The following is a 20,208-nucleotide window of genomic DNA, read 5'->3' on the forward strand; positions in this document are numbered from 1 at the left end:
ACTAATTGGTTCTTCGAGCTAGTAATTCGTCGTAAAATCCAATGGTAATTATTGTTAGACGAAAAAAATCCGACGATAATTATTTACTGGCAAAGTTTATATCGTCTGATTTTTTTCGAAGATAATTTAATTACTATGGAATTCTTTTGTTTTTCTAACAATAAATTTAATGGTACTCAATATTTTTCTTATAGTGACGCCGTTTGCCTTTAATTTTCTTTCTTAACCTGCCTATGTTTTCTTTCTTAACAAGACATTATTCATGCTAAGTATTGATGGATTGTATAATCACAATTTCATAGAAAAATTGTGGGAGTAGACTTTTAATTTAATTTCTCTAATCCTTTTTAAATTAGATCTAACAGTTTTTTCCCTTATACTCGAAATGTCTAAACTTGTAAATTGTAGAATAAGGTATAAGCCCTTTGCATTGCTACACTCCCTTGCCTTGTGAAATTCAAGATATGGTTTACTGAAAGATGAAACTAGAGTTACATGAATTAACAGAAGATTTTATACATTAAAATTTACATAAATTGCTACAGTATTATACAAAACATAGTTGTAAATAAAATGCTCCTATAACTGATTTGTTTATATTCATACATGTTATTCTATACATATTTTCAATAAAATAATCAGCCATTAGAATAATAATCAAACTTATAATAGTAGAATAATTAAACTTCTTTTACAACACTGTCCATTTTTTTTTCATGAATACTAAATATGTATTTCCTAGGGAATGGAATTAGGCTAAGACAGCCTGTCAAGAAACTTGAACATGTCAAGAAACTTTTTATTGTAAGAGACAAAGCTCACCTTATTACTTATCACTTGTTTACCTAATTTTTTTAATAAATATATGAAAAAATTATTTGTACCTTATTAATTAGTTCTTTTGCCCATTTAAATTTTCAGTTCATTTTAGATTTTTTATTTGCTAACAGCGTCGTTAATGGGCTTCAGGTCAGATTAGGTTAGACTAATTTAAATGAGGAAGTATAGAGAACCAATGAAATATATGTACAATGTATACAATAGAGTTTAAAAATATTCGATTCAATAAGATATCAGATGTTTATTATCCTGGTACTCGAATAATTATTATAAGAGAACAATGAATTAGATAGCTTTGCATGATTTAACATAGTATTACTACTCAATTAATGCATAAGAAAGCACCATTTCAAAAGAGGTTAAATTTGAATAAACAATAAAAAAATCAATTATAATATGAATTTTGAATTTATATTTTAAAAAATCGACATTATATACTCGATTACGTTTTTGCTTTTAATTTTTTTTTTTTGGAAAAAGAGGACAAGTTAGTAAATTTCTTTAGTAAATGTAAAGTTAGATTTTTTTTAGTAACTGCAAATAACTAACAAAAAAAACATAAGTAACAATTCAATTAGTAAGATAATCTCGTTAAATATTATTCTCAAAATTTTTTTAAGGTAATAAAAGTTTTACTTGATGAGTATGAGTCTTTATCATCGTCTTTGTCATGATATTCACTACTGTATTTGCATCTATTAAGATTAACTGAAAATTTACACACCATTTTCAAGTCATGATGTCTCAAATTTTCGGCACTAAAGGATCAACAAATCCAGAACTAACCTGAGAATTATTAACAAGAGTAAAGGTCTTCAGACATTCTGTTCTCACAAATAATATCTCTTTACCCCAAATCTCAAACTAGAAGAAATCCTCTCCAAATAGCAAACAACTATCCTCTTGCAGAATATTATTACTCTCAATTGTTTTTAAACAATCTCTTTGTCAACTTCTATTCCAATCTCTGCTAACACAAGCAAAATAAACATAATTATCAGTGCCAAGATAATTAGCATCACAATTAATCTTAAAGGTACCCATCAAATGGGGGATCTAAGAGCCACTAATGATAGTAGAAATAGACACTCGTTGCAACTCAAAAACATTCCAAAGTTCCTTTTCTAAGGCTAAAGCCATATAAGTCACTTTATTCGGAGGCCAAGGCTCGAGGGGATTAAAGATCGCATTATTCCTTGATCGCCAAATCCATCAGAGACTAGAAAAGAATCTAAATGAGCACTCTTTGCTATGAAACAAGAACCAATTCATCAAATTCAGAGGCTGACAGAAAATTTTCAAAGCTTGCCAAACTAGTTGAGCTTTTGGACAATTCTAAATGCAATGTAAAACCTCCAATTAACTCTTTTTTTTTGAATTAAAGGAGCTCAACACACAAGCGGAGCAAGGAACAAAGAAACAAAGAAACCAAAATAAAAATAGCCACCTAAGAACTTGTTGAGCAAAACAAATTCCCTTGTCATCTTTGCTCGGCACTGCCATCAATAACAAAAGAGGTCTTCCCTCCTCATAACTAATACGAGACAAGTTAACAGTTTCTTCTACCTCTTTGCCTTTATTCTGAAATATATCCTTCGATTTCTTTTGATCCAGGCATTCCAGACTATCACAAAGAAAGATATATACCATTTGTTGCGCTCCTCCTTTCTACAAGTCGCACCTGTCCAGCTTTAAAAATGGTCCTTTAAAGTACCCAGGACAGACCAACACCTGTCAAGAAGAGATAACCAAACGCACCACATCTGCCAAGTAAATTCACATGCAAGAAATAAATGATGGATATATTCTACATCCTTATTACATAGTACACACATATTATCCTCATTATTAGCCATCCCAAACCAACACAATTCTTCTTTTGTATTTAGCCTGCCTACTAAGATAAACCAAACAAGCAGTTTCACTTTTGGAGGAACTAATACTTTTTATATGGTCTTGGTGAAGGTATAACTTGTTACGTCTTCCGAAAACGTTTCCTCCTGCACCACCAATAAATAAAGTATTTTTTTTCTAGGTGGCTATTTTTATTTTGTTTTAGTAACTTGTGTTGCAAGGTTACAGCAAGCTTTCCTATTCACAAAGCAAGTTATAAGAAATCAAGTATCTTTTTTTCTGACAATTTATGTTTGGCAAAGACGCTAGAATCGAGTAGAATTTTGAGGATAAGGCTGGCGTCCAATTTGGATAAATACTTTGGAGTCCTTTCGCTACATAATCGTACTAGAAAAGAAGATTTTTAATTTATTCTTGATAAAATGATATTTCAGTCTAGTACTTAAAAAACGCAAAACTTCTCTCTTGCGAGCAGGATCACTTTGGCCCAATCAAATTTTAGCAACTATTCATTTTTATTTCATGTAAACTATAAGACTGACACTGAATATGTGTGATGAGATTGAATAAGTCTGCATGAATTTTGTGTGGGACAGCAATAAAATTAATAATAAGGTCTATTTGATTACTTGAGAGAAATTATATTTGTCAAAAAAGTTTGATGATTTAGAGTTCAAATAAACCAGAATAGTAAACAATGCTAATCTTATAAAATTTAATGCAAAATAAAAATATTTTTTGAGTCAAGATAATCAGAAAAAATATAAATGTGGGGTATTAAGGTGGCAAGTGCTCTCTGAAATTAATTAATTTAGTAAGGTATTGACATGGCAAGTTTTTTGATAAATTTATATTCATGTTCTTGAATATATTTGTGTCTTATTTTATTACACTTCAAAATTTAAAAGTCCAGGCTGGATTAGGCATAAACGTATGATTAATTGATTATACGTCGGCAAGTGTTTTTTTTTTTTTTTCCAAGCATAGGTTCTTTGTATATACAACACCTGAAAAATTAATCAATTACATCATACCGTCTATACTAGCCCACTTCTTACTGCGTACATCTTAGGCCCAAGCATTTTTGTCTTATGAATATGCGTAACAAGGAAAACAAAAACAGCAATGACATCACTCTTTCATTTGAACAAATTAACCTATTTCATCAAAATTAATTCATTTTTTGAAATACAATGTTAGTTTTTATATATAATTTTATCAATATTCTAAATATTCATAGATATAAATAAAAATTTACTTAAATGGGTTGTTGCATATAAAAAGCGAGATTCGAATCCGACACTTGCTTAAGCGGACGAGTGAACTGACCATTCGACTAACACAAGTTAGTTTTTGTATATTCAATTATATTAGATGTATTTGTTGTTTTGTAAACACTATAGTATACACGAACGAAGTATTGGAAAAATCCTTTGTATATCCCTTACAATGTAAGTAGTAGTTCAAGGGTATCAATCATAGATTGATCTAATTAAATAAATGATAAACAGTTAACAGTTGACCCTCCAAGTCAATGAATTGGGTGCATATATGAGCCACTTATGCATTCGCATTCCCATTCGCATTCACATAATAAATTGTTCAATTCCTTCAACCCTTTAGAAATTGAAAACCAAGCTTGAAAACATTTCTTCCTTTTACACACCATATATGTAAATACCATGGTTCTCGACGAAGCTTCATCGTAATTACTCACTCTTCTTCACATTATCATCACAATTATTAAAATTGTTAATATAACTAGTCATTACCTAAAACTTTTAGTTAATTATCAATCAATCATCTTATGCTTTAATTTAATTTCATGAATTGAATAATTTCTTGCCATGTCAGGTTTGAAACCAACGAGGATCTGGCCACGTGTCTCGCAACGAGTCCGATAATATCGGAGTCATGGAGGCTGTGCAGCGTGGCCAACGCCACGGCGGCACGGAGTTTCGTGGCAGAAAGTGGCGGCAGCGACGGAGGAGTGGTGTACGTGGCTTTATCGGGGGTTCAGATGGCGGAGGGGACGGAATCTAGCTGGAGAAGGTTGGTGGCGTTAGAGAGCATCGGAGGAGAATCGCTGTTCAGTATGCATCGGAAAGGGGAGGAGGAGGAGGCTGTTATGGTGCACGCCGCCATCTTCGATCTCTTTTCCTCTTTCTTCGTCTCTTTCCGCAACCAGGTTGGTTTATTTTCTTCTTGATTTTAATATTTTTTTTTTAATTTTTGAGTTAATATTAACTAATTTATTATTTTGTTTTATTGAAAATATTGGTTTGTTCGTCTCTTTCGTGTTTATTATTATTTCTTCGGAGATATTTTGGTCTAATTTTGTGGTGGATGGGGGCAGTTGTGGATGGAACAAGTTTTTTGAGTTATTTGTATGCTTGGTCTTAATTTAATTTTGGTTTAATTACTCTATTGGTCCCTATAGTTTCACGAAATTTTCAATTAGGTCTTTATACTTTTTTTTTCCTTTTAATTGAGTCCCTATACATTAATTTTTTTTCAATTTAGTCCCTATTAACGTTAAAGGTCAAAAAAAGGTTAATGAATTGTAAAATTACTTTTATACTCTTAGGGACCTAATTTTAAAAAAAAAATATAAGGACTTAATTAAAAATTCGGTAAAATTATAAATATTCAATGAAAGATATTCCTATAATCCCTGTTCAATGATTCTAAGACATGAAAAATATTTCTATAATTTCTTTTATTTTGTCACTATCATTCTTTTGCTTATTTATATACAAATTGAACCAAAAATATTTTTTTTTGTTCGACTTTCAAAATACCTTATCTTAAGAACCTAAAAAAAAGAATGGATAAAATGAAATAGAAATAGTAGTAATAAACATATATAAAATTCAATTTTCATCCTTCAAGTATTCATTATGATAATGTATCCAGTTTATATAATAAACTTTACATTAATACTTAAGAGCATACTTTCATCTAATTTGGAATTGGAGGAATGCATCCACCAATTGATATTGTATACAAATAAACAATAATTGATGTAAAATAAAATACTACAATTTTGTATGCGCCCTTTAGCAAATGGACAAAACATTATCACTATGAAAATCTATGCTATGCCTAATGAATACAAAATTGGGTGACTTCAATTCAATAGGTAACTACTCATGCCTGTCTAAGAATTTCTCTATAACGACTGAGAATGCCGCAAAGCCAGCACAACCAGCACATGCTGCTTTTGGACCACCTACAATCACAAAGCAACACCAAAGCATTCTGGCGCTTTCTCGTCAGAAGTTCATCCTTCGCTCTCTCCTTCTCGAGCTCTTTCCTCTTCTTTTCTGCATTAATCTTTCGCTTCTTTACCTGGATAAGGTTCAGACAATACACGGGAAGAAACATCATTCTAAATATTGGAATTCATGAAGATGAGTTGAGATTGATATAGTTTTATCATCAATGGATTTACCTATCAAATACTTGTCCGGAAGGAACCATTGCTACATAATTAGCTGCTACCTGTAATTACAATTACAGTTACATTACATAAGGTATATTACCAAAGGAGTGCGTATAGAAATGAAGTTGCAATTGGTTAGATACAAATATGATTGCGACATGTCATATGGTTGGATATCAAACTAGACTTTGAAAAACTAACCCTTGCAATGGACTCAGATGGAGGACTGCCAAGCAAATCGGTCATGAGATCCAATTGGTGCACCACATTTTTACCCGAAAACAATGGCTTTCCATTGAGCATTTCTGCAAATATGCATCCAATGCTCCAGATATCAATTACAGGGGTATACTGCACAACACAAGGATTAAGAATTTACATTTACATTTACATAGATATTCCATTCCATTACTTTTAAGCAAACTCATCTTGTTGTATCTTGCAGAAGCAACCAGAGGTATTGTCAAAGTAGAGAGAAGCTCTCTAAAGAACCACATAATTCAGGTGCCCGGTACCACCGAGTTGCAACATAGTCCTTAGTGAGAGTAAGTAAATTAAGTCAGCAAGAGGTTGGTAAACAAGTAACAGATTGACATGGCATGCACAATAGTACACTTACAGTCCAGAATATAGCTGATGGAACATCATTAAAAGAAACTCAAGCAAGTCCAAAATCACATATCTTTAGTTTACAATCAGTATTGACAAGAATATTTTTGGACTTTAAGTCACGATAAAAAACATTTGCTGAGAGATAAACAGTATGTATATATATATATATATATATATATATGAGTATAAATGCGATGGCAGTATGAACTAATTATAAGAAATTAAGAATCCTAATAATACCTGTATGTATATATTTGAGGCCTCGAAGAAGTTGGTACAAGAAAAATTGGTGATGCTCAGGTGTAAGATCATCGTTTGCCTTGATTACTTGATGAAGGTCAGATTCCATCAACTCAAAGACAACGTAGATATCCTTGAACTCTCGACGGGAAGGAGGAAGCATAATATGTTTAATTTCTACTATATCAGGATGGCGAAGCAAGTGCAGGAGCTTAATTTCTCTTAGAATTCTTGTAGCATCCGATACATGTTCAAAAACATCATTGATTTTTTTTATTGCAACTTTTTCCCCAGTATGAGTGTCAAGGGCAGAGCCCACGATGCCATAACTTCCTTTCCCGATGACTTCGTGGATTTGGTATCAGCTTGCCTCTCCATACTCAGTGAAAAACTCAGCTTCTGCAGAACCCTGTTTGATAAACAGAAAATCCATTAGGGTCTAGGGTCCATGGAAGGGGACAACAGTACACACTGGCAATGCCAATGCCAATGCTGTGATCGGGAATGACAATTACAATTACAATTATAATTACAATTATAATCTCGAGAAGAAAGGTTTGAGATCTGGGACCTTTTTGTGGGGATCCATGGAAGAGTGTTTGAAGAAGATCTGGGTAGGGACTTTGAGGGGCTTCAATCCCGAGATATCAAAGTCATCGTCAATGGTGAGTTCAGTTTCTTGATTGCTAGTGGGAATAGAGGCCAATTGTGCCTGCAAATCTCTCACCAACAACACATCGAAGCATTAGAATTGGGAGATGCCGTTTGACTACTAGTTATTTTAAGAATAACATTTCTCCGGTTCTTAGTGTAGTAGGAGGAAGATTTGAGGAGCGGCGATTTGAGGCAAGGCACCGCGAGGCGCGGTGAGGCAAGGCGGACGAGCGGAGCAGAACAGAGCACCTGTGGGCGACGCAGAGGGACGACGACGACGCCATGGAAGACGGCAGCAGAGTGCGACGGAGGAGAAATCTAATTGGGAACTTAGGAGAATAACCTAGGGATAGTTAGAGTTCTCTGGTTTTGGGGGACAAAAATATAAAGGGCATTTTTTGTATTTTATAAAAATAGAGGTGTTTTTAATTAAATTTTTTGACTAAATTATGAGAATATTCGATTTTTTAATGAAATATTCTATTATTTCAAACGGTTTTATGACGGTAAGGACTAAATTGAAAAAAAATTAACGTATAGGGACCCAATTAAAAGGAAAAAAAGTATAGGGACCTAATTGAAAATTTTGCGAAATTATAGGGACTAACAGAGTAATTAAACCTTTAATTTTTGGGTTTCAATTGCCTCCTTTTAATGTTTAAATTTTGTAAATATATTTTACATTGGTTTTTAGAATAATTTTTAATACAAAAATATTAATAAACTACTGATACCAACAATTAGATGTCATGTTAACACTCGTGATAAATACAATTTTAATTTTGGTATTTAAATAACAAAAAAATAACAATATTCTATTAATATTTATATTTTTAAAATTATTTCAAGAATTAACTTAACTCATTTATAAAATTTAAAAATTAAAATTAATTAAAATTTTAGAGGCTAAAGTAAAATTTACTTAGTAATCAAATGAATTGAAATGAATTGAGTTTGCAGAATAAATGTGTAAGAAGAATTTCTTAGGGATATGAATTGAAATGAATTGAATTTGCAGAATAAACGTGTAAGAAGAATTTTTTAGGGATTTATTCTTTTTGTTGATGAATTTGAGGCATTCTATTGAGTTCTTAATAAAAAAATATTTTTTATTCTATAAATGATTTAATAGATGATTTTTTTAATATTTCAAAAAAAATTATTTTAATTTTTTTAATATTTTTTAAAAATAAACTTTATTTTTTAATTAAAAAAAGTCTTTTTCAAAAAAAAAATTGAATGTAAGTTAAAAAAAAAATTATTTGATTTACTTTTTTAAGATATCGGAATAAAATTAATTCAGTTTAATTCTATTGTAATATATTCTTAACCCACGTTATTATCTAAGTTTTCGATAAAAGTGTGTCTTCTTATTTGATGGATTAATGCAACTTTTTGCCAAACTTAGCTGGTGGCAGAGCTAATTATTTGATAGAATAATATGTTGATTAATATTTTAAATTTGATTAATTAATCTATGATCTATCCGGGGTTTAAGTGGAAAAGGAAAAAGGTTAAAGCGAAATAATAAGAGCGATAAGTTAACATCTGAACAGTTACACTTTATCACTTATTCTTTCTTATTCGCTTTCACAAGAATTTCCTGGTGTTGTGGCCTGTGGGTGCATTTATCACTGTGTGACAAGGTGATGGCAAAAGAATGAAAAGAGAGAGTATCTAATACAGGAGCAGGAAAAATACCAAAAAAAAATATTTTTTATTAATATTAGTTAATATTTTAAATTAATATTTTATTTTATATTATTAAAATCTAAGATTTAGGATATAAAATTTAAAATTTATAATAAAAAAATTTACCAACTAAATATTAACAAAAATAGATAAATTTTATTGATTATATAATATTGTTCATTTGTATTTATTTGCTGAACGAGTAAATTTTATGTAGATGTAGGGGTGGCAACACTATTCGAACCCCGCGGGTACCCACTCCGTCTCTACTCGTTCGGGGCGAGTAATTATTCACCCCTGCACTAGGACGAGTTTTAACGGGGCGGATTTTTGGGCGGGGTCGGGTTTAGGTTAAACCCGTCCCTACCCTCTTCGGTATATATATATATATATATATATATATATATATATATATATATATATATATATAAAATAATTAGTAAAATGATTAATAATATGGTATCATATTTAAATTTTTACTTTAATTTATGTTATGTATGTAAATGATGGTTATATAATTTTTAAAATTTAATTTTATTTGTTGGATTTAATAATTATGGTTTAATTACTCTGCAGGTTCCTATAGTTTCACTAAATTTTCAATTAGATTCCTATACTTTTTTTTTCAATTGGGTCCCTATACTTTATTTTTTTTTCAATTTAATCCCTGTTAACGTTAAACGTAAAAAAAAATGTTAGTGAATTGTGAAATTACTTGTATACCCTTAGGGACCCAATTGAAAAGAAAAAAAGTATAAGGACCTAATTGAAAATTCAATAAAACTATAAATATTAAATGAAAGATATTCCTATAATCCATATTCAATGATTCTACAATATGAAAGATATTCCTATAATCCCTTTTATTTTGTCACTATAATTCTTTTTCTTATTTATATACAAATTGTACCAAAAATACCTTCTCTTTTTTTTTTTAACTTTTCAAATACCTTATCTTAAGAACATACAAAAATAAAAAAGAAATGGATAAAATGAAACAGAAATAGGAATAATAAGTATATATAAAATTTAGTTTCCATCATTCAAATTCATTATGATCACGTAATATTTTACATTTGTGTGGATTCATAGAATGTGGTTTATGTTTTTATCATATCATGGTACACCATAAAAAATCACAAGGTTATGTAATTTGTGTTATTGAAAATTGAAATCTAATAACGAAAATCGTAGAAAACATAGTTTCAGTGTAATACAGATAATCTAAAAATCAGTTCTTATATTGCAGCCTCTCATCCTCTGAACCATTCATCTTTGTGAGGTCCATTTATCTCTTTGGGAGTTCTTCGATCACCACCATACACCTGGTATCAAACCAATGTCTGGACTAAAAAAGTGGTGGAAATGGTTGACCCTGCTCTTCGAGAATAGTACTCAAAGAAGAATCTGGCACATATATATGGTCAAACTTCATTTCAGTCAATAATTATGATATGCTAATTAATTAGTTAATTAGAATAATATATGGTTTATACAGATAGCTCATAGAAATAATGTGAACCTGAAAGTCCTCAAGAAAAATGTCAGAAATGAAATTAATGCACTTCCTTACTTTAAATAGTTAATGCAATTATGGTTAGAATGAGAAGTGACAATGACAAATTATGATTTGAAAGTTGAACCAACTTGTTTCCAAAATTTTGAATAAACACTTTTATATATAGTGCAGAGAACTCAATTTAAGGGGGAAAAACTCAACTAACCAAATGATTATATGCACACCTGTGAAAGTGAATGGATGATTGGTGTTATTGCTACTTTTACATACATAACAGCTGTTTAGGACAATTGTGTGATTTACAAACTTAGTAAAAAGAACACCCTTAAGTTATGACATCTTGAGCAGTTGGACATAAAGCTAAAGAGCAAATCCCATATGACAGATGCATCATAGAATACATGATCAGTGGGACAAGGATAAATGTAAAAAGCATAGCAATTTCAACAACCACAACTATTCCAAGAATGCACCAACAAGAAAGAATGCATTGAGGAAAAATGCATACTATGTACATTGAAAGTTATACACTTACTTATGTAGACAAACATGAGCTTGGCTCTATAACTTCTCTGATATTGCAGCCAAATGAGCCATATAAATTTGGAATGAACTAGTATAGCTCAGAAGATTCAATCTTGAGATACCATAAACTGGAACACATGCATATCTTAAAGTGTTTTGAACACTAACATCATAAGTAGATGAATGAAAATTGAAAGAAAGAACAAAAACAATTCATATTCATATTCAGAAACCAAATTCAACATTTAAACAACGTTAAAATAAACCAATCAACAATAAAATTCACATAAACAACATCAAAGAATCTATCGTGAGAAAAAAATTGGAAATAATCTAAATTAAATTATCACCTGTTGTAGAGGCAGAACCGTGGACGACGAGCAGCACTTCAGGTAGAGAAACCAGCCGCGAGGGACGGAGGCGCGGCGCGGTGAGGGAGGCATGGAAGCATGGAGGCACGTAGGCGCGACGCGGCGAGGGACAGAGGTGCGGCGGGCAGAATACGAGCAGTGGAGCATACTAGGCACGAAAGAATGAGCAGAATACAAGGGACGAGGCACGAGAGGGACGCCGAGAGGTGGAGGCGCGGCGAGACAGGACCGTGCGGCAGATCCGAAGAGAGCTCGGTGAAGAGGTTAGGGCTAGAGATGCATGGGTGGGGTGAAATGAAAAAGGTCTTTTTAGAATTTTTGAAATATAGAAGTGTCCTGAATGAGGTTCCTTGTCTCAAAAAAGAGAATATTCGTTTTTTTACCAAAAATATTCTGTTATCTTAAACGTTATTCTCACGGTAGGAACTTAATTGAAAAAAATTTAACGTATAGGGATCCAATTGAAAATAAAAAAAGTATAGGGACCTAATTGAAAATTCGGTAAAACTATAGGGACCTGCAGAGTAATTAAACCAATAATTATAGGGACGGGTAGGGGCGGGGCGGGTACCCGCAGGGACGGGTTAGAGTTTAACATTTTACTATTCGCAGGTAAAAGCGGGGCGGGTTCGATGCGGGTTTTTGTATGGTGGGGCGGGATCAGATAGAGCAAAAATCCGCCCCTACCCGCCCTGTTGCCACCCCCATGTAGATGTTTAAATATATACGATGTCATCGATATTATTTATATAGAACTATACACTAATATAAAGGAGATTGCTATTTTTGGTGTTCAATTCTTATTTTTCTTTTTCTTTTTCAACTTTTATCCTTATGCACAATTGCCTAAATGACTAATATTTACTAAGAGGGTAAATGTGTAAATTGAAGTTGCAATTTTAACTACCAAATTGAACGGATTTCATCTCTTTCTCTTTATCTGTGTTGTTCCTACTATTTAATTATGTATAAATACATTTTTTTAACATAGCAAAGAAATAAAATGAACAATTAATTTAGAATGAAAAGAATATTATTTAAACTAATTTAATTGTTACTAAGCAAGTTCGTTCCCATGATTCAATGGATAAAAGAAAATCTTCCCCATTCAAAAGTAGATTATTACTGAAAATAAATATATGTAAATTTTCTTTTGGTATTTACACCAAAAGTAAATTCGGCATTATATTTTCACATCTTCATTTTTTTTTATTTCTACTTTTTCATGTTTTCTTTCTCTTTCCACTCTTTTATTTAATTTTCTCTGCAATAAAATTAATTAAATTCATATTATACCTAATGTTATTGTAACTTTACAAGATTCATAAATGGAATCGTGCAGGTAAATTGCTGACGCTGCAAAATGATCTTCAAACTGCTTTGCTAGCTCCTGGAAGCGAAAAATAGAATCTGCAGGCAAAGAGCAAAACCAGTCAAGTGCGAGTCCATCTAAAAAGGAAGGAAAACAACGACATAAAATGGGGTCGGATGCCCCATTGACGATCATAATAGATCGGAATTTTTTAATGTGCTGCTTAGGATCCCCTAGCCCGTCGTAGGGAGTTAGCGTTGTCGGCAGCGTGAATTGTCTGGGCAGTTGAAAATTCATAATGTCAGTCGTAAAAGGTCTTGCCGAGTTGTCGGGCTGGTCATTCTCGTCCTCGGGTATTGCCTCCTCGTTCCGATGATCAGCGTCATCGTCTTGAGGTGTCTCCGAGACATGAGTCGGTTCGGACCATTGGTCATCATTTTCCTGCCGCTCACGACGATTATTGTTATGTTCCAGTCGAGCGTTAGCCAATTGTTGAATCTGTTGTTGCATTCTTTGGTTTTCTTCTGTCATGCGCTGGTTTGCTTCAGCCATACGTTGATTCGCCTGCTGGAGCTCAGTTACCATCCGGAGAAGCTCGGACGGGGTGGGGGGAGGGGCATCGGCCATCGTCAAATGTTAGGGTTTCAAGAGCTCGCGAAAAGAAATTTCACACGAGGCCCTCCTTCTAGCGCCAATCTGTTCTTGCCTGAGCGAATGGAGGTATAACTCGGCTCTTGACGAAGGTCGGTGATCCTTCCCTGAAAAGTGTGGTATACGTCGGTTGACTGGAGCGGGGAGGTTGAGTACCTGCAAATGCACTCTGATGCTTAAGTTAGCAGAGTGATATAGGTGTATGAATATTCTTCTTTCATAAAAAGATGATCTTACCTTTGGTTGTTTCCTCGTCCCTTTATACCGTGTGGACGAGGTTGTAACGCCTGAGGAGAGGATTGATTACATATCCGACGTTATCAATTAGAGATTAATGCTGTCCTTCAAAAAGGTCGGTTATAATTGAAGATTTTGCATTTTCGAGCTATAACTCGTAACCGATGTTTACTGGTCATATCAATATGCAACTCCAACTCAACCAAAGCCTCTACCATAGCTAATCCATGTCACCAATCATACTTTGTTCTCTTTTGAAATCAATCAAGTTTGTAAAGAGAAGGAGGAATTTTTTTTTTATTAAAGAAAAGGAATTTGAATTGGAGTTGAGCACCTCAAAAACAGCTTTTTCATTATTGTGTTTAACTGTTTTATACTTTTATTCAAGAAATTCTCAACTTTTTCTAGGTCGTTATTAATTATTATATTCCATGTATGCTACAAAATAACAAAATAGCAAAATAATAATAATAAAAGGCACAAAAAGATAGAACTTTGCCTTATGGCCCATTCTAGTAGATGATAAAAGCAAAAAATAATTGAAGTCCTATTTATGGATTTTCCCCGCAATATAAAGACAGAAGCAGAAGCTATCATTTTCAAAAAGGTTTACCAAACAAACCACTTAATTAAACATAATGTTAGAATGCGGTCTAGTAGTTATTTCATTGGGTTCCTAAATTGCGTAGTTAATTGTGTAACTCTTTTTTTGTGGAGAGATAGAAACTGAAAGACAGAGATTAAGAGATAGAGATTGAAATAAATCTCAGTATTTTGTTTGGTACAAAGTGGGAGACAGAAATTAAAACAAGAAAAAAATTTTAATTTAATTTGCACAAAGAATAAAATTGGAATTAATTAATTAAAATGAGTATATTTTAGGAATAAAATATTATTAAAATTTCTGTCTCTATTTCTAAAAATTTTAGTCTCCTGTGTCCTTACTTTTTGGAAGTACTAAAATATTAAAATTTTAAAAATAGAGACAAAAATTTTAATATCAGTCTCTGAACCAATAAACATAATACTGAGTTTCAATCTCCCAATCTCTATTTCAATACCTCAAAACAAATGGTACCTTAACAACGAAGAGATTAGTTCGTTTACGGTTTACCAAGTGGTGTGGGTTGATTCCTCAATGTTGCTAATGGAGAGTGTTTTCTAGCTCGTTGTGTAATCTATCTATCTATTTTTACAAAAATGTGAATACTTTTTTTACAAGTGATCATTATTATTAACATACATTTATGCTTGTTTTTATTTAAAGTCATATCAGATTCTAAAGTTTTGATGATTGTTTAGTGTAGAATTTAGTATATTTTATTTTTTTTTATGAATTTTATAAGAAATTTAGCTACGTATAATGATACATGATAACTTTTTAAAAATATTTAATTAGATACAATTATATTAAAATAAAATTCGTTAAACTACTAACGTATATTGTATAATTTTTAATTTAAATAATTATAGATTGATACAATTTACAAATAATATAACTAAAATAGACTTTATAAAATATTATTTGCTCAGTTATTTTATGAAAAATTTGTACAACTAAAATCTCGAAAATCACATGAATATAAATCTACTTATTTAATCATTGCAATGATGAATATTTAGTAAATATCAAATTCGTCACTAAAAAGATTACTTATTTTTTAAATTAATTTGCAAAAATTTTTTTTTAATCAAATTTATTATTTAAATATTTTATATTAATCATATTAGTCATTCTATCACTTTCATTGCTAACAATATCAAAATTTGTTAATGTAATACATTAAGAGACATTACACAAACTACAACATACACTTGACCATCCTAATTAATTGTTAACATGATAAATTTATGTAATTAGATTAAATCTACTCTAAATTGAGGGGACTTTAAGGTATATTTGGGATAAAAATTTAATCTAATTTCATAAACTTATAATATTAGCAACTAATTAAGACGGTCATGTATATACTGTGCTGTCACTTAATAAAAAAAAACTTTCGCAGATAAATTTAGAGTAATTTTTCAAAAATGAATTCAACCATTTACTCGATAAATATCTTGAAAAAAAAAAGAAAATAAAGAAATTATTACTTCCAATTTGAAAAGGGGGACAAACACTTATATTTCCAAACAAATATTTGTCCCATCATCAAGTAGAAGATAATGTTACTTATAGCAAATTAGCAGTGACTGGTAGTGGAATCAATTTTCTGGGTCAAGCATAGAAAATTAGGATACACTTTTGGTTTGTATTTTTATTTTTAGTTTTTTTTTTTTAATTTTAAAATTTTGTAAAAATAAATAAATAAAATGCGAAAATAGAAAATAAGGACAAAAGATATGGTATATAGCCTTCATCAATAATTGTGTCATGTCCAAGTAGGGACAAGGACCTTTTAAGGTCTACACAATTACAATTTTTTTTGTCAAAGTACATTTCACATGGTTCTAAAAATGGGATCAATCGGTTAAATCGGTTCAATCGAAAATCGACAATATAAGGAGTCCGATCCTTTATCTACAACTGTCCGAAAAAAAATTGTTAAAAAATCGTTGAACCGATCGAAAATCGATCAGTTGAATCGGACTAGTAACTGTCCGGTTCGGATAAAACGACGTTGTTTTTTATTTTAAAAAAAAATAAAAGAAACAGATCCATCCACTCTACTCGTGATCAACCCCCTCTTCCCCCAATCGTTCATTCATTTCATTTGTCATTGGAGAACTCTGAAGCAAAGGAATCCTAGCCCTCCATCAGTCTATCGTCGCCGCCGTTCCCAGCTCCTCAGCGCCGCCGCCGTTCCCAACTCCTCAGCGCTGCCGCCGTCCCCAGCTCTTCAGCACCGCCGCTTCTTCCTCTTTCCCGTGTCCGGAACCCAGTAACTCGGCAGGTCCTCTTCATCTTGGCTGGCTTCTCGGCACGGAACCCAAGTTAGTGGCTTCTCGTCTTCGGTCTTGTTCTTCAATTTTTGTTCCATTGTTCTTCAATTCTTCTTTGGTCTTGGTTTGAAGTTTGGTTCTTCAATTCTTTTTCTTCAATTCTTTTTATTCGATCTTCAGTCTTGGTTTGAACTTTGAAGTTTGGTACTGTCTTGTATTTGTTGGTTGCTCTGTTACTCACTTACTCTGTTAAATACTTAAATCATGTATATTAAAATACTTACTCTGTTATATGATCATTTGTATCAACCAGAAATATTTGTTTTACGGTTTTAAATGGCAAAGTGATGCGAAAAGTGGGTGTAGGGGTTGTGGGGTTGGGAGCCCTAAAGTTCACTGGATTCCTTAGAGAATAAAGCAACAGAATAACATGAGTTTTGGATCAATGTACACTGTTCGAATGCTGAAACAGGTACTAAACTACTAAAACCATTCCTTTTTGTTTTTGCTTGAATTTTAGAAGAAAGAGCAATGTAATGTATTCCTATTTAAGATTCCATAAGACCAAGGTTAAATTAACAATTCAGGTGGAGTTGAGTTTTGTTTATGAGTAATTAAATGTAGGGGTGTAAATTACCGAACCGGACCGAAAATTATCGCAGAACCGAACCGAATTTTACAACAACCGATTAGAAAACCGAAAAAATCGGTTTTTTTTGGTTTTTTCGAAATAAACCGATCGGTTCGGTTCGGATTTCGGTTGATTCGGCAGAAACCGAACCGAACCGGACCGAACCGAATAATGAGGGTTCAATGGTGTGTTTTTACTAAGTTGCCCTTTAACCTAGGTATAAAAGGGCAACTTCACACACAGCCCTAGCCTTCTTCCTCTCTTTTACGCGAACGGCGAATCTGGAGCCCTAGCTTTCTTCCTCTGTTCTTCTCTTCCACGACCACGGTTCCACACTTCCACCTTCGATTCCACCATGCTCGAGAGAAGGAGATCCTGAAGGAGAACCCTAGCTTCTCTTCTTCTCTTCTTCTCTTCAGTCATCGCCGTCGCTGGGTCGCCGTCGCTGCCTCGCTGGGTCGCCGTCGCCGAGGAGCAATCCATTCACCGAGAAGCAGTCCTGTCACCGAGCAGCAGTCCAGTCGCCAAGCAAGACTCCAGTGGCCGTCGCAGTCCAACTCGAGCGCCGAGCAGCAGTCCAGTCGCCAAGCAAGACTCCAGTGGCCGTCGCAGTCCAACTCGACCGCCGAGCAGCACTCCTGTCACCAAGCCATCTCCTGCAGAAAGCAACTCCACAATGTCTTCTTCGGAGGTTAGAAATTCTGAACAATTATTTTTAGAGATTCTGTTTAGTGATACTGTGCTTGATTTAACCTGAACAATTGTTTTTACAAATTCTGTTTGTGGTTATGATTTTTAGAAATTCTGTTTGTGCTTTTGTGGTTATGTTTTTTAGAAATTCTGTAGCTAGAAATTCTGTTTGTATTGGCTGCATCAAGAACTCACAGGATAATGCATCGCTTTATTTTTTTATTTTAATTTTTTTCTGGATGAAAAATAGAGACATTCATTGAATACATTGCTTGTGAGGTAATATGAAGTTTGATGTTTAATTTTTGAAGTAGATTCTAAACAGATGTGATCGCTGCTTCACCAGCTGTCAAGCTTTAGAATTCAGCTTTAGTGGTGAGTGCATGAACTGGCTAAAAGTGGCAGTTGATACTTGATAGTAATTTTAGGGATGAAATCATTGAGATAGGCATTGGACTAGGTTCACTCATTCCCAATTTTGATAGAAGGTTTATTATATATCTGGTTTGGGACAAACTGCATAGAATCTTATGTTCTTTGGCACATGATAGTATTTCTTTTTGGTTTTTGGGTGCATAGGAGACCTTATTCTAATTAGTGTCAATAATAACCTGAAGCAAGGTTACTTCAAGAAAAAGGAAATTGATTCTTTAATTCCCCTGTGCCATTCAATGCCGTTAACTAAGATCATGTTTGACTCCAAATGTGATGATGTATTTGATGTCAAGGTACATGTTTCTTTAATTTTATTATTGAAGCCTATAACTGATTCTAAATATATATTTCATAAACTATAAGGAAAAAAAAGATTTATTTATTACACTTCCAATTGATAGAAAAAAATTGTAATGATTAACCTTAATTAATCAAGAGAATCTAGTACATGTTATGATTAACCTTAATCTTGGACTTTTGGTATCTGAGGAATGCAGTAGTGTCCTGAAGCAGTACTAATCTAGAATTTCCTGGCTTGTCTACATAGCACATGCCCCAATTAATTTTGAACGTTTCCATTATTATGTTCCATTTGAGACCACAAGCTGTAGTTTAGCTAAATTAAAATGATCCATTTGCTTAAAATTAATGGCATGACATACATAAACCCCTTGCTTTGTCATCATCCCACTTATGTTTAAGTGTAAGTGTAACATTAAATAATGACTTGACAAATTGCCTCCTCATACAGCTAACTAAACTACTTTATGTATGTGCTTCCACCTAGGACGCGTTTGAATAATAATTACGATGATGCTGATGCAGCCTACTAGGAGAGCTATTCTTAAAAACTGATGCAGAACGTGTAATCATGAAAATACAACCACACTGTTCTACTTAGTTGGACCAAAGAACAAGGGAAACATGCATGCTCTAGGCAACTTTGTGTTTAGTAATAGCAACTAGCACCTAACAAGCTAATTAAGGACTCTTCACTTAAATATGAAATATCAATTTGCTTATATTATTGCCACTTAAAAACTTCATGCTAGCTTAAATCTTTATATATTTCTTTAAATGCATGTTGTGTTTTCGAATCATTATTAGAATACTATTAATTCATTATATTTCTTATGAAATAAATAGAAAAATAAATAATAAATGATGGTTATACTTCTATGTGAAATTCTTCCTGTGTTATGTTGAGTATAATGCATCTTAAATGTGTAGTTTGGTGGACTGTTTGAGCTGTTAATTACGCTTGTTTTGGTGGACTGTTAGAGCTGTTAATGATGCTTGTTTTGTTGCTGGAAACAATACTTTTGGTGCTGTTTATGAATTAAAAACCTTAATTTTTCATTGTTCTGTTTATATATATATATGCAGCCAACAAGCAATGAGGTGCCCAGTGAGCGGACGCCTGAAGTTGGGGGTGAAATTGTTGCTAGACATTTTTAATTGCCTTTGTTTTATATTTAATTAAGTTGAAATTGTACGGGATTTGGATGTGATATACTCTTGTAATTCTGGTTTATTGAAGGTTTTAAACTTTATTTTATGATATTTTAAATTCTGTTTATTAGGTATAAAAAAACCGAAAAAACCGACCGAACCAAA

At 32.6% G+C, this 20,208-nt stretch overlaps 2 protein-coding genes and 2 long non-coding RNA genes across 9 annotated transcripts; 2 read left to right on the top strand and 2 right to left on the bottom strand.

The window, feature by feature from the left end:
* Positions 1-4,129: 4,129 nt before the first annotated feature.
* On the top strand, positions 4,130-10,916 carry LOC112771429 (uncharacterized). Of its 6 annotated transcripts, XR_011876110.1 has the most exons (5): positions 4,130-4,399; positions 4,549-4,882; positions 5,837-6,230; positions 6,358-6,485; positions 6,585-8,138. XR_011876110.1 is itself a non-coding variant. In XM_025816182.3 (3 exons), exons 1-3 carry the CDS (start codon positions 4,377-4,379, stop codon positions 10,599-10,601), a joined length of 372 nt encoding a protein of 123 aa, XP_025671967.1. In that variant the 5' UTR covers positions 4,130-4,376; the 3' UTR covers positions 10,602-10,916. The 6 variants fall into 6 exon arrangements, 3 of the variants coding, with proteins under 3 accessions (XP_025671967.1, XP_025671965.1, XP_025671966.1); XR_011876109.1 differs by having other exon boundaries at positions 6,358-8,138; XR_003187061.3 differs by lacking the exon at positions 5,837-6,230.
* LOC112771430 (mitogen-activated protein kinase mpkC) lies at positions 5,611-6,674 on the bottom strand. The gene is made up of 4 exons (XM_025816184.3): positions 6,552-6,674; positions 6,341-6,444; positions 6,149-6,198; positions 5,611-6,045 (listed from the first exon to the last, which is right to left on the bottom strand). Exons 1-4 carry the CDS (start codon positions 6,634-6,636, stop codon positions 6,042-6,044), a joined length of 243 nt encoding a protein of 80 aa, XP_025671969.1. The 5' UTR covers positions 6,637-6,674; the 3' UTR covers positions 5,611-6,041.
* On the bottom strand, positions 10,344-12,260 carry LOC114925834 (uncharacterized). The gene is made up of 2 exons (XR_003815605.2): positions 11,732-12,260; positions 10,344-10,744 (listed from the first exon to the last, which is right to left on the bottom strand). It is a non-coding gene; the product is annotated as an uncharacterized lncRNA (long non-coding RNA).
* A 4,949-nt stretch (positions 12,261-17,209) lies between these two features.
* On the top strand, positions 17,210-20,154 carry LOC112770725 (uncharacterized). Its single transcript, XR_003186667.2, has 2 exons — positions 17,210-18,157; positions 19,978-20,154. It is a non-coding gene; the product is annotated as an uncharacterized lncRNA (long non-coding RNA).
* The last annotated feature ends 54 nt before the right edge of the window (positions 20,155-20,208 follow it).

Source organism: Arachis hypogaea, chromosome 18, assembly GCF_003086295.3.
Source record: "Arachis hypogaea cultivar Tifrunner chromosome 18, arahy.Tifrunner.gnm2.J5K5, whole genome shotgun sequence".
Lineage (NCBI taxonomy): Eukaryota > Viridiplantae > Streptophyta > Magnoliopsida > Fabales > Fabaceae > Arachis > Arachis hypogaea.

Coding starts and splice junctions, on each gene's coding strand:
- LOC112771429 (XM_025816180.3), top strand. CDS start 4,377: ATGGTTCTCGACGAAGCTTCATC. Junction 4,400..4,548: donor GTTCTCGACGAAGCTTCATC/GTAATTACTCAC, acceptor TTGCCATGTCAG/GTTTGAAACCAACGAGGATC. Junction 4,883..6,357: donor TCGTCTCTTTCCGCAACCAG/GTTGGTTTATTT, acceptor CAATGGACTCAG/ATGGAGGACTGCCAAGCAAA.
- LOC112771430 (XM_025816184.3), bottom strand. CDS start 6,636: ATGTGGTTCTTTAGAGAGCTTCTCTCTACTTTGACAATACCTCTGGTT. Junction 6,445..6,551: donor CAAGATGAGTTTGCTTAAAA/GTAATGGAATGG, acceptor GCATATTTGCAG/AAATGCTCAATGGAAAGCCA. Junction 6,199..6,340: donor CATCTGAGTCCATTGCAAGG/GTTAGTTTTTCA, acceptor TTGTAATTACAG/GTAGCAGCTAATTATGTAGC.